This window comes from Pieris napi, chromosome 11, assembly GCF_905475465.1.
Source record: "Pieris napi chromosome 11, ilPieNapi1.2, whole genome shotgun sequence".
NCBI lineage: Eukaryota > Metazoa > Arthropoda > Insecta > Lepidoptera > Pieridae > Pieris > Pieris napi.
The window spans coordinates 7,383,694-7,409,691 of record NC_062244.1 but is presented as its reverse complement, the minus strand read 5'-3'; the positions used below and the strand labels follow the sequence as shown (position 1 = coordinate 7,409,691).

Genomic DNA, 25,998 nt, shown 5'->3' with positions numbered 1-25,998 from the left:
ATATTCTGTATCTAATCTTGGTGCTAAGCCACTGGCTGATAGCAAGCTAATCAAATGCTAAGATAACTAATATTATCTGTGGTAGTTGGAAAATATAAATCAAGCTATAGTCGACATCTAGGTACATTTTAAGGAAATTTCAATCTAGCTGTGTATTTATTTTATCATGTATTTATATTATTCATGTTATGTATTATAACAGTTCGAACTAATCGATAGCGAGCAGACGAAAGTACGCCTGTGACATTCGTTGATTATTGTTTGTAGGCACGACTAAAGCGAAATCAATAATTTTTCGCCAGAAATAATACCGACCTAGGTGTATGTTGTTGTATATGCTGGTTATAAGCCATGTAATCAACAGTAAATCACACGAAAAATAAGCGACAAACATATTATTGTAAAATCAAAATACGTTATCGCGCGATTTTTTCGCTGAATATTTGACATATACCTAAAAGCTGTTTGTATCAGGTCTACGCCACATCCAGCTTCCAAGTGTAAGATTAACGGTAACTGTCTGGATGCATCCCGACTCCAGGCTTCAGACCTCGGTCCCGCCACTTTATGTTATTACCCCTTAATCGAATTTTATTGCGATCTAATAATGGGAAGTGTTCTTGAGACATCCAATTTCTTTAAAGAATTCTTATCTGTTAAGGATCGGATAATATGAATAAAATATCGAAAAATTAATGCAGAAATATTTATTATTGTCAAACATTATACAAAATAGTAATACAAATTTTATGCTACTAATATACTAATGACTCGAAAGTAATGACTATTCAATATCAATTTCTTCGATTTTTCATAATTATTTCAATTTCCTTTTTTCGCGACCAGTTTTGGTCTTAATGCTAATTTGATGGACACTTAATTATATTTATAAAACAGCTGTATGCGTTTATAAAAATAATACAAGATAATATTCATATACAAAAATATATCAATATCTCAATACTGAACTTGCTAACTTACATAATGTAGTATGCCTAAGTTCCTAATAAAAGGCCAACGTTACTAAAAATATCGTAACACGTAAATGCTGAATATTTTAAGCTATTTTGCACAGTTGTATATTTGGTCGAACGTGGAACAACAATTGATTGTCAATTATTTCGAACAATTTCCTGCTTTTGAATTTACGTCTGATTTTTGGATTTGCATTTGAAACAGAAAATGGCTGCTATTTAGCATATATTCACTGTATTTTTGTAGCCGAGGTTTTCCCGCAAGGTATGGAACTTTTTGTTCCACTCTCTGCGGTGCCGATCGGTGACAAGTCCCAGCCTTGGCTTAAACGTTATTGCAAGGTGGCCTTACGTCTTAAGCGAGAATGCTTTAAAGCCTGGGCAGAAGCGGCGACATCCGAAAACGAAACGACGGATTGTGTCGCGTGTCTAGAAATGAACTAATTGAGATTGAGAAAATCAATTTTAGAATTTATTCAAGGGCACATGCGAAACGCGTCATCATTTCCATCATTTCGTATTAACTGATATCCAACTTAATAGTGGTAAGGTAATAAGAACTACTTTCGGTGACATAGAACCTGAACTGATTTCGTCTGTTTCGGTAAAGAGTAAACAGTTGCCTATACATAATTTTATTAATTTATTACTAACTTATTATCGTATTTTATCTTTTAATTACCGCCAGCTTCTAAACGGTACTTAAGAAGACACTCCCCCCATTCACTCGAGGTACACTCTTCTGCTATTTTTAATTCTGATATCATTGGCTCCTCTTTTTCATCTTCTTTTCTGTAAAAAGGTTTCAGAAATTGTTACTACTGGCGCTACAAACCTTGGTCTTGGTCAGATTTCTACGTATATATCTGTTTCAGCCTCCTGTTCGTGACACACGCCGACTACTTTTGGGCATAAGGCATGCCGGTTTCGTCGATTTCGTCACCGTAGAAACGAGTGTTAAATACGCACATTGAAACTAAACTCCAATAGTGCACAGCCGGGGTTCGAACCTTTGACCTCAGGGATGAGAGACTTTATAGTCATACATTGCTGAATTCTATCTACATAATAATATGTTGTCAGAATGAAATTTACTACTTCAATCATTCCGAACAGCAATATAGTTCTATAATTAATTGTTGCGAAAACTAATTTAATTAATATGAAATAATTGTGATCAATAAACGCGTTGTAATTGGTCAAACAGAATTTTGAAATATGTAATAATAATACTTACTCTTCTGGGTTTTCTCTCTGTTCTTCCTGTAGATCATTTTGCACGTCAGAGCATGTGAAAACTGAATCTAAAAATATTTTTAATATACAACCAAAAAATCAAATGGATCTCACTCAATTAATTTTAGTTTTTTTTATAAATATTACGAACGCAAAATACATTGAATAATCTTAATTAATATAAAAATAGTATGAAAAATATACCGTCTTGAGAACATTCAGCCCCAACTAAAGGAAAGACGTTCAAGAGTCTGACTTGTAACAAGGCGAAAGGTTTCATCTCGTTAAGATTCATTTGGTAGAAGGGCGACTCCTTGTTGAATGACCCCACAGCCACGCGACTCACGACATCACGCGGCTGAGTTACCGATGGGACAGACTAAAGAAAAATATAAACTATTTGTATTGAGATTTTGTATCATATCTTTTTATTAAGTAAATTTCTTTATTAGGTAAATTCTGCAATCTCGTTTGACAAAAATATATCCATATAATGGACTAGCGAATTATCCCGCCATTTTAGTTATGAATTTTATATCTATTTTCTAAAATAAAGGTCAGTTTTGCTGGCTTAGGCCACGATTCCCTTGAGTTCTCTTATAGAGTAAGACCTACAACGCACTAGCGGCTGGCCGCAATGCGGTGTGCCGCTGCGGCGGGCCGCACATCGATTATTATATGAAACCGCACGATAACAACGCACTGACTTGCGGTCAACCGTCAACCGCTCCGGTTGATCTGGAGCTCCGGCGAGCCGCACCAGTTGAATGATGCGGCGCGCCGCGTCCCCTCCACGCACTCGGCGCGGTTAGCCGTCCTACCTACGTCATCACATATAATTATTTAACAAATGTAAACAAAATATTGTAAACCTATTTTAAAAGAGTAAAAAATAAAAAAATAAAATATGTTTATTATGGAACATAAGATACATGTATCACTTATTCCACGTCATTAAATTTGAATTTGTAATATTTCAAGAAGCACTGACGAGTGACGATTGCGGCAGACCGCAATAGGACCGCAATAGGGACGGTTAGCCGGAATACGGCAGGCCGCTACGGCGGACCGTATATACCGCGGCCCGCCGCAGCGGCACACCGCATTGCGGCCAGCCGCTAGTGCGTTGTAGGCCTTAGACTAGCAAACTCGGCGAACTCCGTTTCGCCACCAGATGGCTTCGTTTGGTGATCCCGCTTTTCTGTTGATTTTTTCCTGAATTTTCTTTGCTATAAACCTCACGGAGCCCGAGACCTTTCCAACGAATGCAAAACCGTGGAAATCGGTTCGTGCGTTCTTGAGTTATAGCGTCAGGAAGGAAAACCCGACTTATTTTTATATAGTAGATATTCATAAAAAATACTGTCTTTCAAACTTGAATGGAAAATGCTTGGCATTTTAAAAAAATATCCGTACCTCATAAGAGACTCCATCCATAGTTCCCGCATCCCACGGAAATAGTGGAATCTCAGATTCCTTCAACCATCCAACGTTAGTGCAAAGTTCAAATTTGTATGCTCCCAGGAACCAATCTGGAGACGGTTTTATTGCTACTACCAATGAGAATAGGTGGTGAACATTATCCACACGAAATAAAGAATGTGATGGTTCACCCATGTTTGGGTGAAAACGACGTTTCCCTATTATCAGGGTCCTTGTACCGTTTAGAGGCGACATCTGGAATTTAAACATTTTTTATAGTACGGGGGGCAAACGGGCAGGAGTATCATCTGATGTTAAGTGATAGAGAGGCTCGCTAGTGCGTTGCCGGCATTATAGGAATTGGCACGCTCTTATCCCTAAGTCGAGTCGGTCCGGAAATACTTCAGTGGGCAACTTTGGTATGACAAATAAAATTAACACAGTTTGGTAAACTGATGATGTTTACTCCGATCAAAAAAATCTCTGGGCTTTTGACATATACAAACATAAAGCTATTTGAACAGCATTATTAATTTCTCTTTTAATTAAAGGTCACACAACATTGGTTAATAGGCAAGGCTTTTTAAAGCTGCTGATCAAAGCTGATCAATATTTATCATCTTTATTAACGCTATATGAACTTACAGAATCAATAATTTCCCTTTCTATTAAACTTATATCAGCTTCCTCTGCCAATTTTTGGAGCCCCGGCGACGCTTGATCTGCAGGTTGCCAAATTGTGTGAGAAAAAGAATGGGAGGCTCCCACTAAATGACTATAACCATTGTCATCTGGTTTGCTTGGGTAGTAGCGTGGATGAGTCATTCTCGACCAGCGTCCGTTGAAAATAACCTAAAGTACAATTCTTTTTAATTACCCTTCCTATATATATGCTAAATCCAGTCTGTATACACTGCTTTGACTTTGGTTAAAAGTTTTATGCTTAGTTACGTGAACGTAATATGACGGTAAAAGACAAAGGAGTGAACGACGAACGAAATTCAAAAGTAATAATGTTTATACTCAATAATTATACAATATGATGGAAAAATAAGAATCTCTCAAGACGAAAATATATTATAATTAACACGGCAACACTTTGTATTTTCAGGACTCAAAGGATAAAAATTTATGTATGATTAACATAAAGATGTAATAAGAACAGTTTTGCATTTGAACATCGAGATTACGATTGTGATAGTACAATGATTTAAAGTAACAAACTTTGATTTCCGTTCTGCGCTTAAATAACTTTAGGAAGTAGGTAAGTGCTTACTCAAACTTGTAATTACTTTTTCATTCAAAGGATTTCAGTTGAAACATTTTTAAACAAAAGATTACGGAAGAAAATTATTAAAATGAGCGAATATAACATTACAATGATATTTATCTTAATCACTCCTAACTAGAATTAAACTTTAAGTTACTGAGTTTTGAAAGTAAGGCGAAATAATTAATCAAAATGATCAACTAAAATCACTCTCTAAGTCTCTTTAACCGACTCAAAAGGAAAACTTTTCGATGCCGTATTATCTAAAACATATTTAGATTTAATTCCTTATTTGCGACAGACTATGTATTGGTTTCCATGTAATCGAGATGGTTCATCTTGGGACTTGACTCTGAAACTTGTTTAATTACCTATAGCCTATCGTTTTGGTAGCTTTTAACAGACTTCAAAAGGGATATCCTCTTGTAGTTTTATTTGTTTTGATTGATTTAGAATTTACTTTTAAACGCAAACATTAATCGAGGTTTCGTACTGTTATCCTTATGACAATTTTGCAAATACCTCATATTGTGCCTCACTGCACAAATTACAATTTGGTTCGGGAGGATAGGGAGGGCTATCCAGGGGTCGACGGTCATCCTTCTCCAAGGTGATGGTAAGGTTTTCCCCTACGTGCCATACTTCTTTATTCTCAGCCACCATAGCGCGAAGTCTAACCTTCTGTCTACGTGCATTTTGCTTCGGTGACACCCAATGAATCTGAGATTAGAAGTTGAAGAAGAAGAATTAGATTAACATTAGTATTTTCTAAAGACCTACAAGTTCTTTGAGATGACACACACATAATATTTGACACACAGACGTCCGTATGTAGATTTTATTATGTATTCATGTGCACTGTGCACATAGATAATAAAATAATAGATCGCATTAATAGGTCGATCATAACCTAAACATATCATCGTCTCTAGAAATCGTATGTTATTAATGACTACTTACTAAAGACTTACAAATCAGCGGGTTTGGTTGCTTGTGAATAAATGAATTTGAAGAATTTTGATATAAAGGTAGTTTTTTTTTATGGCTCTGTGCATTAGCCAGCGTCAAGTATAAGATTTTATATCATTCGTGCTTTTTGCCTTAGAAATTCGATCATATCCTCCATGTACGGTTTAGGCACTCGCCCGGTACCGCACAATCCTCCCAAAGGCCGGGAATAAATTTTAAATTAAATTAAAACTTGCCCTCGAACCGGGAATCGAACCCGATACCCCTCACTTAGCTGCCACTTAATAAGACCGCTATAAAGGTAGTTGTGATCTTTGAGCACTCTTTAATTTCATTTTATGCAATACAATTTTTTTCGGATTATCTGGACTATCCAAGACAAAATATATTTATAACAAATCGAAGGAATTTTCTAACCAGTAGTTAGAAACAAAAAAAATGTTTAGATAACTATTACTTGGTCAGTTATAGCATTTTATATTTTTAGCTTGAGGTTTCAATTCATCATTTTATTTATTAAATTTGATAGTACGTACCTCAACTTTATATTTGTCAGAGTTATCAGTATTTTCTACAGAATTATAACATCTCTCACTATATCGGGACTGCTTGTTTGTGTCAATAGTTTTGAGGCTGCCGACATCCACCAATTTCGGATCATACTCCGAATTATTATCCATCTCTGGATCCTCTACCGTTATCATGAACCATCGAAAAGGACGCGTCGCGTTGTTTGTTGTTAATTTCACTGAAATCAGTTTCGTAAGGTTTTATACTTTACGTAAATTGCAAATTATATTATCTGATTATTAATATAAAATAAGTTTTCTTCTAAAATCATTTGTTCAACTACTCATAAGAGTACCTGCCTATTATTAATAATATATTAACTATATAATTTATTACCGATTAAAAAGTGTTTTAACATCGATTTTTTTATTGCTTAATATATATATAAAGTACTGAAACACCAAAAAACCACTACGGGGTTTAACCTTGGGGCCTGAAGGGCTAAACCACACTACCAATTTAAATTCCTTATAAACTAAAAATAAATACAATTAATACGAATTTAATTCTTACGAATTAAAATAAAGATAGATCAGTATAAAGACCTACAAACGTATGTCTGATCCGGTCGGTAGATGTTGGTGTCATTCCCTTTGGTGCTGATACTCATACGATAGATGCCCATGTTGTCTGATGGAGTAATTACAGTCGCTTGTGGTGGCGTCTGGTCGCATCTTTGTTTTTGCCCTCTTGATAGAACCAGCAGAGATAAGAGTATACAGAATCTATAATGTAAATATATATAAAGAAATGGCTATGGCGTGCGACGTAAGTCTTGAAAAAATACGTGTAACTGTATTAGTATATTCTTTATTTTCGTAGCTTATGACAAGAATTGTTTTAAAATGCGAAGCATGGAAGTTGTACTGCCTCAGAGGCCGAGATCTTGTATATGTACTCGGCATTTGATAACACCGATTGAACCGATTATAGCCGCAAATTGTAGGTGTCGCTACAAACTGATTTGTATATCTAAACAAAATTTTAACAGACTCGAATTAAAAAAACAAAACCTTTTTTAATTTGTATCAAGTCGAGTAGCATGCTGCTATTAAATATGTTAGGGTTAATAAGAATTAGCTAAAGCTTAGATTTCGATGAGAGATTAGACAGTTGTTTTTTCACAATACCGAAATGACAAATACGTACACTTTAAACATACTTCATCAGCATTAATGGTATTCTCAAAAGATTGCTAAAATGCAGGAACTCTAACTTAAATAATTGTTTGCACTGCACAGTTTATTGTATGTTTACTATAAATATGGAAAGCTTAATTGGAATAGATTTGGTTATCGCGTCGTCTACCGAGCGCGGCTTGATCTAAATAAGCCAGCAGTGCGTTCTTTTGGAAACATGCCAAGAATCCAAAACAAACTCTAAAAAGAAAATATTGTTTAGTGTAAAATACTATATATATTATGTCTATTGGGTCAATATTCATAGTCCTTTAGCTGCAAAATGTAAGTACCTACTAACGACGGAACCTCCATCGAACCTAGGTATAATGTAATGGTCTACTACCTACTTTAATATGTGCGAGGAACAGAAATAAATTTATTAATTCATAAATAATGACATAAAAACCCTTTGTTCCAATGTACAAAAAATACAGATTGTGATTTTTAATTATAACAAACTGTTTATAAATAAAACAAATGTTAACAGCTATATTTTATACTTCATCCAATGTATGCTTGTTTTTAACGCTAACTAGACATAAGCAAAAGTACCTACTATTCAAGTAACATAAGAAGTAGAAAAAAGAGTACAAGAAAATAAAATTTAATTCGCTTGTAAAAATCTAATCCATAGTTACATTTAAAAATGACACATCTAAGGTATCTGTCAAAGTCAAAATGACAGCCTACACAAACTTCAAACCCAAGACTTTAATTGATATTTAAAGTCGAAACAAAACAGAAATCCTTTGTAATTGCAATTGGCATTTAATACAATTTTAGTTCAGATTAATATGTATTGTTAAAATACAATAATGGCACAGAGTCTTAGACAGGCTACTATTTATCGTCCCTTACATATAGTACGATATTATTGTCAAGGTGAACCGAAATCTTTGTATGAGAAACATGAAAGAGGGGAGCAGCCAAGAAAAGTGCATGGCGAACTATATCCTGAGTGGCGTAAACCTTGGCATAAGAGGGAAGGTGAAACCATTAGCAAATTAAATATATTCGTTGAAAAAAACCCAAGTATGAATATACTTAATGCCATGCAAAAAATCCCTAATCTCACATTTGGAGACGTAAAAGATTGGTGGAAAGAGATGAAAGAAATTCAGGAAATACAAAATCAAAAGTTTTTGCCTGAAAGAGTTGCAACTTTGGGTAGCAATTTGGCTGCAGTGCACTTTTTCACATATCGTCATTGTTCTGTTCGGTTGGTAGCTTGCTTAAAAATTTTGTTTATCAATATTAAAAATAAATACTTATTATGTACATGAACTTATTTTAATTTTAGACTAAAAGATTCGAAGGAGTGGATTTCTGGAGATGCTATGACTCTAAATCTACCTAGTAATTTCGTCAGTGGTTATTTTGTTGAAGCTGTAGATTGCTCAAAATTCCACTACAATGGTATCAGGTATGAGGGTATTCAAAATCTGACAGGTCTTAATTTTTTAAAATGGCTTTCATTGAGAAACAATAAATTTATTGATGTCTGGTGTCTAGATCGATTAGCAGGACAGAACGGAAATAGTTTAGAATTTCTTGACATTGTTGGTTGTAATATATGTGTAGGTTCAATATTTGCTCTATCAAGAATGTTGTCTCTTAAGTTTTTAGTCCTTAGTGATCCTGGAGATAATATAGAATTGCAGGCAGCCTTATCTATGCTTGAAGAAGATAAACCTGGATTATTAATAAAAACTATACCAAAACCTGAAAGTGTAAATTTAGATTGATACTTATTCATTTTTTATAAAATTTTAGTGCTAATAGCAATCATTAGATAGAATATAGCAGATTTTATTTATTAACTAAATGATTCTACTGAAAGCTTAATTGATTATGTTTGATGTAAAGAAAATAAATGAAACACACAAATGTTTTTTAGTTTTTATGTTTAAACATAAGTTCATACAATGATCCAATATGCTTGAACAGTATGTCCAGTATCTGTTTTGTCTATAAATTTGTTTTTGATGTCTTCACTTCCATTACAAAGATTATTGGTCCATAAACTGGATTAATTAAAAAACTCCCCTACAATGTTTCTGATTTTAGGTTTATCTAATGCAATCTAATTTACATTAAATTGAAACACTTAAATCTAAAATAAACTGATCTAAATAAGTTATTTACAAAGTACACCATTCTGACTAAACAATTATACTAATAGCTTATTTAGAAGAAATAAATAACGAATATGAAATGCTTCCATTTAAAATGTTTTTTTCAAAATTATATCTATACCTTAAAAGTATAACATTACAACGTTATATGCAACAAAGTAAAATCAGTCTAAAAAGAAACTGCTTATTAACCATATTGACTAACAAAGCCTAGGTTTGTATATGGCGCAAATGTTTTGTACACTATTCTAAGTTCTGAGAGTCAATAAGGCACTAGTAATATGCAGCATCAAGATTTTCATATTTGTTATTGACAACACAAAATACATTCAAAGTTAGAAACGGACAAACAAAAAGTGGACTGTGTAAGCAAATTGAAACATCAATATAAACTCCTAATTTCGAGGTCTTGTCAAAATGTGCAATTGATTTAATGTACCCGGTTTTGAATGAAATAAGTTCCTGATGAAAATAATGATTTGACATTATTTCTAAGATTTGACAAGGCCTTTAAACTAGATGAAATTATATTTCACTAAAGTGCAAGTAAAACATAAAATGTAATAGGGTAATTTGTGGATATGACAAATATAATCACAATATTTAATTTTCCTATCTGTTATGGTATAATAATTATTCTATTATAATCCTTTCTTTATTACCTCTTATAGTTCCACATCATTAAAATAAGTTTAATATAATTAGGCCAATTGTAGTTAAAAGGATGCTATTGAATAATAAAAAATATTTGATAAATCCCAAATTCTTATATCCCATCTGAAACATGTGTATAATATGGAAATATAAGAGGCAATTAGAATATGTAATTAATCTAGTCATGAAAAATGGAATTATCTACTGATAAGTATATAGTTAATATCTATTGTAAATAATTACTCATGTCAGCTATTGTTAAATACCCTCGAAAAAAGACAAGATGGTATCACATAATTATGTGGTTAATAAATTGCATCTTTTACCGGGACAGATAAACATGGTCGGAAATAAAACATAAAGTTGAAGATGCTGCTCTATTATAACACACATTCTACAATCACACATAATTTGGATTTGGAGGGGACTGTATGGTAACAACTGCTACACACATTTACACCAACAATAAATTGACTATATTAATCATTTTGCTTCGTCTATTTTCGAATAGCTTCAGATCGAACAAACAGTTGAATTGTCTTATTTTGCGATTGTTTAAATTAAATAATTCATTGTTGTTTTTATAAACCACATTGGTCTTACCGTCAGATATAGCTATTTCATTAATCATTTTTGTTCACAAGCATGATCAGCTCTTTATGCCAGATCGTTTGGATTATCAATGTTTAATTTATTTTTGCTCTAAGACAATTCAACCGCATCTCGTTTAGATTCGGATCTCTGTTAAGTCGTTAAGTTCACATTTTACATACACCTATAAAGATAAGATTTAACAGTGCGAAAATATTCTCTTACATTATAGATTTAATAAATTCTCTCCACTTCCGGACTCCTAAAGCAATTATTCTAACTCGAAAGAGATCATTTTAAAAATACGTTTTTTTTTCATATAAACATTTGTATTGGCCGAAAATTTCTCGAGTATAAATAATATATCTCATCTAAAATTAGCATTCTAAATAAAAACCCTAATTACTTTGAGAGCCAGGAATACTTAAGGCTAAGTTAAAATTTCATTAATATTTACAGTGAGATTGTATAAATATTGATTTAGCTATCATTAATGATTTGAGCTGATTCTGTGAAATGTCCATAATTATATATCTCTAAAACTATAAAAATAACAGCCAAATCTACAAAGGTTAAGCAAGATAATAAATCATATAAATAAAAAATATTTCAGAAAATTTAAGTTGTTATGTAACATTCATATTCCTAAATTATTTTTTTCGTAATCAGCTAAGCTTTAGCAAAATTTGGAGCGACATTAACTTAAGCATCATTCAAAACTAAACTTAGCTTTTATTAAACAAATGTCGCTCTGTACGTTGCTATAACATAAGCACCACTAAATAAAAAACTTATATTACATGGCAACTAATCGACCACTTGCCACTTAAACCACTGTACATAAAGATTTAAATAAGTAGATATTCATTTTATAAAATGATTTTTTTTTTTCAAACGCGTGGAAGACGAACATCACAACATAAAATAGAAAATTATAAAGATTAATGCCTAAACGATTGTTTGCACCAAATTTCGCCCCATTCGAGTCATCAGAATTAATATTTCTTTAAACATTAAGATGTTGTATTTAAGAATTCAGTGTGGTTATTTCTTAAGCAATATAATAGGTTTCCTTTGACTATTTGTAGTTTTAAATAAAGTTAGTTAAACGAGACGTTGAATGGGGCATTATACACAGTCCGTATTGCAAATAACATTTGGTACTCTTGTAGATTGTGATTTAAGACAGTTTAAGAATTAGACTCAAAGTCGAGACTGGCTGAGTTATATTGTCTAAAACTTAATGGATTTTTTCATACAGGTGTCCTATTTCTCTGAATAGTCTCTAGGGAGTCTCGACTCTGAATTAAAACCTTGGTGTGAACTAAGTGATATTGAACACTCCGTGTTAGTTCACACTTCTCTGAATTTAACCATGTCTAAAGACACAAATACCAATAAAACTCAGAGCTTAAAACTCTCCTTGAAATCCTAGAAGGGGGAGGACTTTAAATACCTCTGATTTATTGACCCTTGCATATTCAGACAGAAATTTGACGAAGAGCCAAATGTTAAGGATATACATCCTTCATTCCCTTAACTACATGTACTATACATATGTTTTATACAAATATTTCCAACGAAATACAATAAACATTGAGATCGTGCACGTTTGAGTATATGATAACTATATGAATACATATATAAATCGTATTTTATGTTTCATATAATTCGCAATTGGTAAACAATTTACCCACATTTAACAATTGTTATCACCTCCCACCTACTCAACCTATTTTCATTAGTGCCTGCTAAATCGGACTTAATTAGTTAAGAATCTGCTTAAATCTGAGAGGTGCTTAGAGTAAAAATATCTGTATGAAGCTGTATCCGAATGAATTAGAGAAAAGTGCATATTTTAAAACTGTGAATAACACAACCGCGTACCATAACACTCACGCACTTAACATTTTTTATTTATTTTTGTATTTTTTTCTTAACCTAATTATTCGGTTACTTAATAACCAATTGCATCATTTAAATGCATACCACAAGTATCAATTGAAAATAGCTCCATTGCAGTACGAACTTATAAATCTTATACTGATTCGTGATTTTTACTGTTGCGTATCGCTTCTATTAGAATCCAATTTCCTGTACTTTCAAATCATCACAGATTATAGAGAATAGACTATACATACATATTCTTTGAAAGAGCTGATATGTACACAGGTTCATATGAAAAAAAAATCTAATTTATAACATTTAGGCCCGTAGGAACGTCAAACTTTAATTCAAGAGCTGCCAAACCATTTTTTCTGTATCAAATTTGACAGCGATTCAATACGATATTGAGTCGAAATACGATTTAGAATTGCATGGACCTTAGTTGACTATAAACCAGTGCAACGACAGAAGTAATAATAAGTTCTAGAAGGAAACGATTGACCACAACTTCTGAGCTTCAAATAAAATTAGTCTATCCTCTTCATAACAATACCGAACCAAAAACATTCCTTATCTGGTATGGTCAAACATCTTGCAATTCAATGACGCACCACAATGGAGAGTGTGTAACCGCATCGCTAACTGGCCGTTGACGTCGGCTGCAGAGTGCTGGATACGAGCGGAGAGTTAATGTCTGAAATAATTTTATTTATTTATTTCCTTATTTTCTATTCTTACAGTAACTTAATACTATTACAATAACTTATTAATACAATATTTAAACTAAGAACATAATATTACATATCAATAAAATCTAATCCTTTTTATAACAAATTATGAATAATGCAATCCTCGTGAATTCAGCCAGTGTGCAAGTAATAAATCATTCACATTCACATACAATAGTATGTGAGAATGATTGTACGCGCAGGCGGCACTGGTAGCAATTGATTTATTAATCAATGATTATTTGTCACTCGCAGCCCTAGTATATCCAATGTATCTTCATTATATAATGTTTTATATCATTTACGTACCATGAGTATAGATTTTCATTTGTATTTTATGTGATAAAAAGTACGAATCAGCCAGGTTTTCCGAAATAAGAAACATCGGAACAATAGAATTTGCCCGATAGGAAGCGTACAAATATTACGTCACGCAACCGGTTGGGACATACAGGGCCCCCCCCCCCCCCATTTCGTTACGTAATACTTGAACGATCCCTTATTCATAAAAACAAATGCATTCTTTTAACTAATCTTTCGTAACTTTCTGTCAGTTTGTGCCTAAGCTTTGATGGAAAGAGACAGATGAGTAGGTAAACCGATGCAAATAGATAATATGTTTGAGTTAAACTATACTATATGACCATAAGTTTGTTACATTAAACATATGAAGTTATTTTATAAAACTCACTAGTAGGCGTGTTGACGTCCGAGTGCGGAGTGAGATTTGACTGGGCCATCAGTTTCTGTCGCACCTCGCGAATCTTTAACTGCAAGGACATCTTGGTCGGGAATATGTCTGTGTGGGCCGCCTGCAAATGTTATCAAACAATACGATCAGTTCGAGGAGCTGTCAAAACGTTCTCGCGTGAAGTTTGACAACAGTGTTTTGCGACTGACTGTTGTAATATTCTTACGGCTGTATAAGGTAATGGTATAATGGAAGATTTATGGTTATGACCGATGACGTTGCACTTTAAGAGAGCCATGAAAATATAGTAAACAGAAGTCATAGTATGAAAAAAAAGCAGAAAGTTGTCGAATTTAAAGCTTTATGTTCAATGTACAAATCGACCTCAGGTTTTCTATCTCCTCTGGTCCAGCTCAGCAATTTTACTTGGATTTTACCGGATTGAATGAAAACCGTCTTAATACGCCATCATGGGTCGTTGACTATTTGTAGTATTTAACATAAAAATAAGAAACAACTCATATGATTTTTTATAATAACCATTGGCTATTACCATTAAAATATATATAGTTGATGTTGTAACTGAATAATTCAAAGTACGAGAATTTTAGTCATACATCTTTCTTGAAAGAGCTTTATCTTGAAGAGCTTTATCTTGATAAAGCTTCAATACATTAATATTCTAATAAACAAACATTATTATTAATTCAATTTCTCAATTGTTGCATTATTTAAAACAAACTGTCAGCCACAACACAGGTATGTCTAGAACATTGTGGGTGACAGACTCTTCTGATATACAAAAAATAAAAACTTTGTACTGAAATTTACATGATATTTCTATTATAATTTAAAACTCTTTGAAAAAATGAAAATGATCTCTCCATAACAAATAAATACCTGAAAACTAGTAGTGGCCTGCGTAGTAGGGAACATGCCGTGTTCCTGAAACAGTTTGAGCACTAGATGTCGCCTCTGTTCCAATACTCTTCTGTGTCCAGCTTCTCCTCTCGCACCCGAACACGCAGCAGATCCAGGTGCAGAACACGGTGTACGGGGAGACATTTCTTCCATACTCTCTGACACTAATGAAAATAAAACATTATTTGAAGTGACTAAAAGAAAAACTAAGAATTTTTTTTTTATATTCCGATTATTTGTAATTCAGCATTTTTTTAAACATTTACATTTGCATACATTTAACACGGACATTTCTTATTGTATTGGACGAAAGCTTTTAAGATGTTAATAGAAAACTTGACTTAAGGCCCTATCCCAGCACGAATTTCTGAGTCAGTGTCTCGGGGTGGACTGCGGTGCGCAGAGAGGCGCGTCGCGTCGGCCCGTAATAACAATTAGTTATGTAAAACATTAAATTAATGTAATTTTATCATTTTTTTTTTCTGAAATGGATTACTTGGCTTGCGATTAAATATATCGTGTAAATTTCAAAATTATGTTCTATATACATTTCCGTCATAAAATGAATTCAAAGTGTTAAAAATTGGCTCTGTTTGGATTTTTTTTCTATCGAGCGAAGTTATTTAAATAGTGTATCGATCTTTCAAAATGGATACATAAACTACTCAACTCCATCATATATTTTTTCCATTCGCCGTACTTCAAGTAAAGATGACGAAAAATGGAAAGAAACAATGTACTTTTTTGGAGTTTAGCGATAGGATAGGCCCTTAAAATTCCAAATACCTCTAAAAGTGTCAATGTTGAAGTCGGGCCCGAAGAAAGTGTTCCCCACTAGTTTAGTGGTGGTGTGTGGTGTGCCGTACGAATGGGGAGTCGGGATTCCATTTCCATTAAGCACCTCCGCTTCTATTTGAGGCGTCACAACGGTTGTCTCGTCATCTGAAATAATATATATCTAAAACCTTCGACAATAGAATGAGAGAAGTAGGGGCATTCGAGTTTATTTCCCAATCTTTTATATGTATTTTATATATATATATATATATATATAAGTAACGCCTGTATTCAATCACATTATAGGTTTAAGCATATTTTGTTTAAATTAGATTAGATAATAATATCCACAGCCCCTGAAGATAGACTTAGGGACTGGCTAATTGACCTAATTGTTAGTTTACTTTTTTATTTTAACTGTCATTTGTTTTTACATTTGTCTTTATGCAAGTAGTAAAAATAAGAATAAACCAATGAAAACCCTTCGACTTTTTCTTAAAAGACATGTACGAGCCAAGGCTGTACAAGGGAGCATTCAAGTATTACGTCACGCAATATTTGGAGATTATTGGACCCCCCCCCCCCCATGTAACGCGCCGTAACGTTTTTCTGTACCCAAGTATAGTAAAACGTTTCGTAACCACCTAGTGACTCTTTATTCCTTAAAGTTACCATTATGTGGTGTAAAGTACTGGAAAGTCGAAAATAATAAAAACTCGTTTCGTAATATTTAAACGCTCCCCAAGACAAAAAGTTACGAATTATAAATTACATTTATTTAAAAGTATTATATAGTAGAGATAAAAATATACTTTAAATTAAATAAAATAGAACATACCCATTTTATGTTTCTTCCTGAGATATAGCTGTGGACTTCGTGGTACAACCATACCACTGGGACTGCAGGCATCGGGTTTGAACTGTGGTAACGTACTGAACTTGGCTTCAAAGTTAACTGTCTCTAGCACCCTGTAATAAGGAGATTAATAAACATATATGACTTATATAGTTAATATACATCTATGAAAGGTAAAAGGAATCTTTAAATTAAGTAAATAGTACAAATTAAAATAAAAACTAATGGCGCTACAATCTTTTAGATCTGAGCCTCAGATTTCTGTATTTGTTTCGTGATTATTATTTTTCTTAATAGACAAGTTTGATTAGCCTTCTGTGCCTGACACACGCCGTCGACTTTTTGGGTTAAAGGCCGGTTTTCCTCACATTGTTTTCCTTCACCGTACGAGCGTGTATTAAATGCGTATCTAGACAAAAAGTCCATCTAGAAACAAGACAATCTGCCACAACTGAATGGAGGACATCTTTTAAAAAATATATTTTTTATTAGAGAAAAATTCAAAATCTTCAACACGTAGCATGGTTTTTTAAACTTAAATAAAAATATAATTTCAAGAAATCTTACTATATATCAGTAAATAACATAAAAAAATATGGATTTTTTAAAATTTGCTTAACAAATATATGTATTTAAAACTTACTTATCTCTTCCATCCTCATTGCCTTTCTTAAACAGGGTTTTCTTCAGCAATGGACTGGGCAAGTTCTCGAGTTTCTTGGGCGATTGTATCAGCTCTTGCGTATCAAAGGGGGTGGAGTTACTCTCTGACCGCGGTACACTCTGGTCGACGCTACCTGTTGAACCCGTTGAAGTGCCTGGAATAACAAAGTTCTCTAAAATATGAAATACAGAGAATATTAAAAATTTATTGTAATAAAGATATTACAGTAGTATAGTACACATTAATATTGTAAAAAGAAAGGAATTGTTTAATTTCTTGTAATAATTAATAAACGATAAAACTACTAAACTTTAATGTCTACAATATTTCTCTTCAAATATTAAAAATAAAAAGTTCATGAAGTTACCTCGACTGAGTCTCTTTTGTAATGGCGCGCGTCCCAATTGCGCTGGAGTAGGTGCGAGAGGGAAAGGACGAGTTTCCTCCACATTATCCCATTCACTAAACAAAACATTGCTGTTATAAATATTGAACCTTATTGATAAATAAAAAATCATGATTATTTTAACTGAAATAGATAGATATACATATAAATACATATTTAAACACCCAAGACCTAAGAACAACACCAAATCCCAACCCGGGACCCATGGATTCGCAGTCAGGGGTACTAACTACTAGAGTCGTCAAACCCGTCGTTTGAACCAGTGCAATGAGACTGATTAATTTTGTAATGATTTGTGTATTTCTTACTACATTTAAATGTATAAAAATATGTATTGCTTTTAAATTCCGACTACATTCTTAAATTCTATAAAACATTTTATATAATAATTGAAATAGTTGCACACACCAGTTATGTCGCTAAGAAATATATTACAAGCAAGCAAATTCAGAGAAAGTTATAAACAAACATAGCTTATCTCTTATCAGCACATACCTACTCTGATAATGTAAATGTTATTCGATTTTTAAGCAAAGCAAAAAGATCTTTATCTAATGTAATTTAGTTTTTCTGACATTTCTTTCATACAATGGTATTGCATATCCTATGATCAACCAAAATATGCACAGACGAATAACATGCCTACTAAGCATTTGGCTACAAAACTTACGTTGGTTTGCTCTGTGGTGCGTTGTTGTTCACATTGTTATTGTTAACGTTGTTATTGCTCTGTGACACTATAACAGATGGAGGAGCACTCTGGACTGTTTGGGTTTGCGTCTGATTTTGATTTGATTCCACTTCTAAAAGAACATAAGAAATATTTATTGTACAAAAGGAAATAAATATTCCGGAACAAAGAAACAATTGTATAAAAGAGACTGAAAATGTATGGCGAAAGATGAAAAGATTGTGCGCTCTGTTCCATTGTGATTTGTCAACACCATCATGATCGCAATACTAAAAATGCAACAAAAATTTGTCTATGAAACAAACAATTCACTTCTACAATTGTAACTTGTATATTTTTTTTTACATATTACATGATTTGTGATGAGTCTGTCATGTTTCCTGATAAATAAATTTTTAAAAATACGCGTTGTCACGCGACATAATGCGTTATGTTATTACGTCCATTTAAACAATCACAATCAAACGAAACATTCGTCTGCGTCTTTCGTTTTCTCACGCACCATTAACTTTTGAATGTTTAGTATGAAGCATGTATCTAAAATTGCGATGTATACTATTCTAAAAAGATTTGAGTTATTAGCTTTAATTGTTAATACTGAAATTAATAAGTTATTTTATTATTATTCAATAAAATCCCAATTCAATTTCCCCTTCCATGCCTTAAGAACTTTACTAAGTGACTAATAAAAAGGAGATAATTATATATGTTCTATTATGAGATGAAATAATCTAATTGAATATTACGATCTAGGCTGACTTAAGACACATAAGTAATAAAGGTCTTTTCACGGCTAGACCATTCAAACAGTCATAAAATTGTGTAGCTCAGATAAATGTTGAAGATTATATGTGTTCCTAAAACTTACCAGTAGTAAATGAAGGTACGTAAAGCCGTTGTAACTGCACGTAGTGAAGTCTGTTTGGCTCATTGGCTGGCTCACTGGGTTGGCTTGTCTTTATAAACAAGTTGCCTGATGCATCCACCGAGAGCGTAATTGGTCCTTCAATTTGACACTTCATTCATTAAACCTTAATTATGAGCTTTTATTGATATGAGGTTCTATTTAATCCAGAGAATATCTGAGCCTTAGATTTCTATTTCTGATTCGTGAGCATTTGTTTTTTCTAATAGGCAAGTAGGTGATCAGACTTTGGTGCCCGATACGTTTCCTCACGATATTTTCCACTATTGGTACACAATTGGTGCACTAGAGTAGAATAGTAGTCAATGTTTAAATAATATTTTTTTAATTCTCTAATTTAATTTTAGAAATCCCTGGTTAGAATGACAAAAATCTTATTACAAAATTTTTTTTAGACAACCAAAAAAAAATACACCCCGAAAAAACTCTACTATTCGAGAAAAACACGCAGAAATTTGTTTGTCCTAATTAGAGAAAACTCCAAGCAACAGGAGGAGAAGAAGGAGAAGAGAGGGCCCTAAAAATGTGGATAGAAGAAATAGAAGCGATAGCAGGAAGCGAATGGAAAAAGAAAGAGATAGTTGGAAAGGTAGTGGATACCTTTACCCTTGAAAGATGGTACTGAAGGTGGCTAGGATATACGATAAAAAATTATAATATATACATACAAATCTAGGCTGTATACTCTATTTTTGTAATACTATTATATTATAATATTACTATTGCAATATTTTTGTAAACAGGCGTTTATTATTATTATAATTGGATAACTCTACAACCTATCCCAAAATTATACATACCTGTAGGTTTATTATCACTGAAATTCCGATTAACCAGCGTGACACTCTTCAACAGTGCGTTATTCAAGGCACTTGTCGACATCGTCGGATTAGACATTCCAGTCGATATTACTTGCACACCACTACTGGCCGATGGACTGTTTATTATCGACGCAATTGCGTTATCTAGTGCTGTTTGTGTCGATATATTGGGTGTGTTTAGAGAAATCCCTTGAACACTGTTAGTGATGTTCTGTGTGCTTGTGTGAGGCGAACTTGGCACTGGTAGAGTGGATTTTACGGCTGTGAATGCTGTCCATTGTCTGTGGTTATCTCCTGTTGGGATTGATATTGAATTATCCACTGTTTGCATGATGGCGCGATATTTATACAATAAAGTGAAAAATCTTATGCGGGTTCAATATGTTGTCACTTTCAGCAGATATAGATGTTACTTATGTTATTTTTGCCGGTTAAATACGACGTTTATTTAAAATTAATATAAAAGTTAACTTTTGAACCATTTCGTTTTATTAGTAATTTTATTAAATAATTGCTAACATTATACGAATAATTACAGATTTTGCCGGAGCATATTTCATACGCTTTTCACAGAATTTTGAGTCTTTTTTTAAGTTTTTAAAAATTATAACTATAGACATCTAACATCTGTAAAAATTTGGTATATTGGATCATAACCTTAAAAATTCAAAAAGGAAAACTTTAAGCTAGTCTTAGATTACTTATGTCGGTAAATAATGTTTCCAAAACTCCATTTCCAAATCCAACCCATAAATACAAAATTCCAAAATATTTACCACTATCAGCATGTGTAGACTTAAATGCACCTCCCGTGGGCTGAAATACCTTGGACCCGCCAGGACTCGAAGCTGTTATACCCAGTAGATTATCAGATGATCCAGCTCTGTAAATAAAATCTCAGTATTAAATATATGGTACCAATATATTATAAGTAGGCCATAAGTTTGGCAACAATTAATTATAAATAGCTTGACTTATTATTATGACAGATGTTCTTATTATATGACTTAAGGAAAATTAATGTGACATTTGCATATCTATTTACATATGGAACATGGTGTAATGGTTGTAGCTCTTTACAAACGTTGTGAAAAAAAAATGGCGATTAAAAAGAATGGCGGAGAGTTTATTGCCAGTTCTTCTCTTCCGTTCTACGCCCTTGATTTGAGAACTGGCAGTAAATGTAAAATTAAAAGCATTTAATGTATACATATTTCTTTTTTGACGTTCATAAGTGTACATTGTGTTACCTACATGAATAAATGATTTTTGACTTTGACTTTGAAACCAAAAACTTTTATCTTTATAATATTAGTGTTAGCCGATACTATTCATCAAGGACCCTATACTTGTAATTATTATGCACCACCGGAAAAGTTATAACACAATTAAGGGAGCGTTCAAGTATTACGTAACGCAATTTTTGGTGATTATTGACCCCCCCCCCATGTAACTCGCCGTAACGTTATTCAGTACCCAAGTACAGTACTTTACGCAAGTATGTATCCGTACCTAGCCTTGATGGCCTTAGGCCGCCTTGTGTGGTCATGATGCGTCAAATATTCTCTCGCCTCGATGCCCTCAGAGTCTGAATCGTTGACTTTCTCTCCGCACTTCAGGTCCATCTCATTTCCTCCGGCTGGTGGAGGCTCTTCTATAGTCTGGGTTACCTATAAAAAAAATTAAGTTAAGAAAACAGTATTGTGACCTTTTCATTTACGTCATGCCACTTTTACCGCCAGCGGCTATACAAAGCAAATTTTCTAAGCTATTTTTATTTTATTTACTAAGATTGATTGTTTGCACATTAATTGTTTCGGGTAAAAGCCACTAAATATGGCCCCCAATTTACCCAAATATTGCCATCAAATAGTTTTAATAATTAACGAATTATATAAAAGATTGTAATAATTTTGCGGTTTAAAGCGCATATAAATAAATTTTTAAATGTTAGCTTTGGTGATAATAAATGAGCTTTTTAGTTTTTCATACACAAATTATACATTCTCGAAAACGAGATCACTTATATTCTTTATAAATAACAGATGTGTACTTAGTTTTATGAACCCATACATAACTTTAGTTACAGTTTTTCATTAGTCCAGTGTTGCAACCCCACTACCCCTACTTTTATATTAGATATAAGCTGTTGTTTTTAACGATTAAAGACAGCAGTTAGCTTCGAACAAAGTGTTTAATTTATTTAAGCATCCCTCCAACAACCGCCACCGAACTTAGCTAGTGACAAGATTTTTTATTAACTTTATGTAAATAAAAGAATATTACCATAGGTTCATCGTCGCTAAGTTGAGGCGAAGCGATGTGAGTGTATGAGTTAGTATTCATAGTAATTTCAGGTCCACTAGTCGGCAAACCGCTGGTCATTACATCAGACGGCGTTCGAGGACTCTGTTGATATCAATAAAATATTACATCCAGAAAATCTAAAAGGTGTTCACAATATTAAGTAACATATTTACGGATTGTAAATAGAAAAATATTTTTGAAGTTATACTTCTTTAGGCGCGTTATGAAAAATTTATGCCGATTTTACGAGCCGCGCGCACCGTGACACAAAATTATCAGAATGAAGTTGCCCACGCTAATTTAAAAACAACATTCGAATAATAATAGAATTTATGTTACACTTAATGTAAGAGAACAATAATAAATATTAATTTATTTAATTTTTCAAATGTAAACTGAACTTTATTGACTATAATGACTCCTTTTCCAGTCTTTGATTATTTAATTGTAATTAATTATTTGCATGTAATCAAAAACTATTTTTAATAATGCCAAAGAAGTATACTTCTTACGCACGTACATAAGTACACGAACCCTTTTTTTTACTTATATGTACAGTGGTCAGTTATTCTTCTGTCTTATGATCTATATGTAAATTAACAATTATTTGCATAATTGAAGCGTCAAAACTTTTATTTTTGCTCATTTTGAACTAATAAAATTCAGATAAAATCTTGAATTGCCGCAAAAATAATAGAAAAAGCCAAGAAATAAATGTTATAAGAAGTTTTTCTAATTATATGTCCACCACTGTATATAATATCGCTAGGTGAAATATTTTATAACCTTGGCCTGCTGACTGAAGTTTATACATGACTCCTAATCGCATGTTATAATGAATAAATGAAATAGACCAATAAATAAAATAATGTTCTTTCAATGGCGATGGCTTTCTTTTTGAAGTGAAACTTTTTTATCGGCCTTGGAAAAAAATTTACGTCACGTGACGTCATCACATTTTTCTGTTACGCGCCATCTTTTTCTTGTCCTGCGATTTCGGATCCAGTTTATTGATTAGTTGCAAGATTTGTTGTTTGTGCAGTTTGCCTACCTCTGAAAACTAACTTCAGGCTTACCGCAACGTACTCTTATTTATATTTGATAATTTTTTTCACGTTTTATTTAATTAACTATGTCTATGATAATAAAAGCCTTTTTTTAAACTTTATCTATGTTAACTTTATTTAACCAATTTCTGTAAAGTTGCATATAGTAGATCATTTTTCGTAAAATAAGGTCATAAAGAACTTTCACTTCTTACACGCACGTACACTACTACACGCATACATTTTTTTAATGGCGATGGTAACTCAGAGCTGTGATCAAATATATTAAGAATACGTTTATTTCAGACCAAAAAAAAAATGTATTATTTACCTTTACGTTACTAACGTTTTAAACTAATACCACATACTCATACAATGTAATAAAGTCATAAGTTCAATTATCAATTCAGAATTTAATTATGCGATTTTTAAGGAAAATTAATGCTGAAACATTTAATTTATTCACATACCTGTGGCATAGAACCCGTGGGATCCCTGCTGCTTGAAGATTTACGACGATCTTTGTTACACCACTTCCATTCAGGGTGTGCTTTGAAATGTGCTTCCTTAACCTATAACAAAGCAATTAGATTCAATACTTCGAGTAAACTCCCTAGGTTATCTGAGTTATTGATATTTAAGTAAACAATATTTAATATTTTGTCATTCGAGGTAACAAAAGTTTTACCGAGTCGAATCCGGCTCGAAGGACCTATTTTTGATTTTTTAACCAACTGATTTAAGGAGGTTTTTTTTAAATAACATGCTGTATACGCAATACATTACTTTAATCCTTACTATTTTTACGCAGACTCACCTCACTAGCGAGTTCATTATACTTCTGTTTCTCATCAGGTTTGAGGGCATACCACCATTCTCCCAAAATCTTGCTAACAGTACGATTGTCCTGATTGGGATGTAATTGATGGACCACCTGTCGATGCCGTTTAGAGAATATCATAAACGCGTTCATTGGACGGCGGATGCGACGTTCTTTCTGGAATAAGAGGTCAAACTTGAGCAACATTTTATTACAAGTAAAGAAAAATACATGTTTGTCACCATGGCAACGCAAAAACAAACCTTTTCTGGCCCTCCAGGCTGACTGAGAGAGGAAAGGCTCTGCGTTCGACGATTGTTAGTATTATCACCACAATTCGGAGTATTGTCTTCACATTCAAATACTTCATCATCTTCGTCTGTACACATCGATGTTACGGTATCTGTAACTTAAGCATTGAACATACTTTTTAGGAGCTAATAAAGAGGGTCTAAAAACTTTAGAATCTTATTAAGTCATTTAATTAAACTGGTAAAAATTTGAATTTCAACACAGCTTGACCAACGTTAAAATTCGTTGTCAAAACAAATGTATTATTATCAATAAAAAATCCTAAAGCATTTTAGGAAGCTTACTATACTTTAAACAGAAACAAAAACCTCGCTGTTCATGAATTTGTAAGATTAGCTTTTAAGTTTTTAGTCTGTTATTAATATCTTCTTGTGTATTACTTTATATTAAGTTTATATATATATATTATTTTTTTATATAACATTTGGTTCTGCACTTCTCGCACGCATCATGTTTCTTCTTTTTTTTTTCGTTTTTCTCTTTAACTAGGGTTACTTGGAAGAGATCGCTTATTAGCGATAAGGCATCCCTTATAATTTTTATGTATTGTGTTTCTTTTATTTGCAAGTGTAAATAAATAAAAAATAAATTAAATAAATAAATATCGGTAACTCACCGTTACTCTCTGCCTTGATTTCCTCACTCTTAATATGCGGCGTGTGCGGTGTATGTGGGGTATGGGGTGTATGCGGGGTGCGGGGTGTACGAGGCGAAGGGGGTTGAGCGGGCGCCGCGGCGGGAGGAGACGCCGCACGCAGTAAGGGCACTAGGGACTGCCAGGGAAACACGCTGCCATTGACGCCGCTTGTGGATACTGGGACAATATAAATACACTTCGTCACCAAATTGTTCGTTCTAACACCACTATTCAATTTTAACAGACAAACAACACTAATTTAACTGTATTGCGCAGCGGTCGCACAAACATAGTATTTCAAAGAACAATTACTTATTAATTTTCGCGTATTTTTTCTTTTTTTTAATTTACACTTCTTGTGACGCAATTCAAATATCAGATCATAAAATATAATATCTCCAAGAAGATGCGTGTCTTAATATTTTACTTACACTTTACAATAGTATAACAAAATATGATTAAGATAATAGTAATTTTCACGATAAAATAATAAATTTATTTGATGTT

At 33.0% G+C, this 25,998-nt stretch overlaps 3 protein-coding genes across 7 annotated transcripts in view; 1 reads left to right on the top strand and 2 right to left on the bottom strand.

The window, feature by feature from the left end:
- Positions 1-692: 692 nt before the first annotated feature.
- LOC125053485 (spondin-2-like) lies at positions 693-7,784 on the bottom strand. 3 transcript variants are annotated; one of them, XM_047654825.1, is made up of 9 exons: positions 7,591-7,781; positions 6,991-7,166; positions 6,408-6,619; positions 5,425-5,622; positions 4,278-4,484; positions 3,627-3,887; positions 2,415-2,589; positions 2,212-2,278; positions 693-1,766 (listed from the first exon to the last, which is right to left on the bottom strand). In XM_047654825.1, exons 1-9 carry the CDS (start codon positions 7,599-7,601, stop codon positions 1,649-1,651), a joined length of 1,425 nt encoding a protein of 474 aa, XP_047510781.1. In that variant the 5' UTR covers positions 7,602-7,781; the 3' UTR covers positions 693-1,648. The 3 variants fall into 3 exon arrangements, with proteins under 3 accessions (XP_047510781.1, XP_047510783.1, XP_047510784.1); XM_047654827.1 differs by lacking the exon at positions 7,591-7,781 and having other exon boundaries at positions 6,987-7,124; XM_047654828.1 differs by lacking the exon at positions 2,415-2,589 and having other exon boundaries at positions 1,709-1,766; positions 7,591-7,784.
- A 544-nt stretch (positions 7,785-8,328) lies between these two features.
- On the top strand, positions 8,329-9,513 carry LOC125053490 (distal membrane-arm assembly complex protein 2). Its single transcript, XM_047654841.1, has 2 exons — positions 8,329-8,841; positions 8,923-9,513. Exons 1-2 carry the CDS (start codon positions 8,438-8,440, stop codon positions 9,365-9,367), a joined length of 849 nt encoding a protein of 282 aa, XP_047510797.1. The 5' UTR covers positions 8,329-8,437; the 3' UTR covers positions 9,368-9,513.
- The window catches only part of LOC125053482 (protein capicua homolog), a 41,692-nt gene continuing 25,203 nt past the window's right edge, over positions 9,510-25,998 (bottom strand). For 2 of the 3 annotated variants that reach the window (XM_047654821.1, XM_047654823.1), the window contains 17 exons: positions 25,471-25,668; positions 24,806-24,951; positions 24,540-24,719; positions 24,193-24,294; positions 22,656-22,778; positions 21,882-22,039; positions 21,146-21,252; positions 20,349-20,663; positions 19,492-19,626; positions 18,603-18,735; positions 17,894-17,988; positions 17,506-17,680; positions 16,845-16,975; positions 16,016-16,171; positions 15,209-15,393; positions 14,309-14,429; positions 9,510-13,583 (listed from right to left, as the gene is read on the bottom strand). In XM_047654821.1, coding sequence (XP_047510777.1) covers positions 13,528-13,583; positions 14,309-14,429; positions 15,209-15,393; positions 16,016-16,171; positions 16,845-16,975; positions 17,506-17,680; positions 17,894-17,988; positions 18,603-18,735; positions 19,492-19,626; positions 20,349-20,663; positions 21,146-21,252; positions 21,882-22,039; positions 22,656-22,778; positions 24,193-24,294; positions 24,540-24,719; positions 24,806-24,951; positions 25,471-25,668 — 2,516 coding nt within the window. In that variant the 3' untranslated portion in view covers positions 9,510-13,527. The remainder of the gene's footprint in view (positions 13,584-14,308; positions 14,430-15,208; positions 15,394-16,015; positions 16,172-16,844; positions 16,976-17,505; positions 17,681-17,893; positions 17,989-18,602; positions 18,736-19,491; positions 19,627-20,348; positions 20,664-21,145; positions 21,253-21,881; positions 22,040-22,655; positions 22,779-24,192; positions 24,295-24,539; positions 24,720-24,805; positions 24,952-25,470; positions 25,669-25,998) is intronic. The other variant, XM_047654822.1, reaches the window with a different exon arrangement.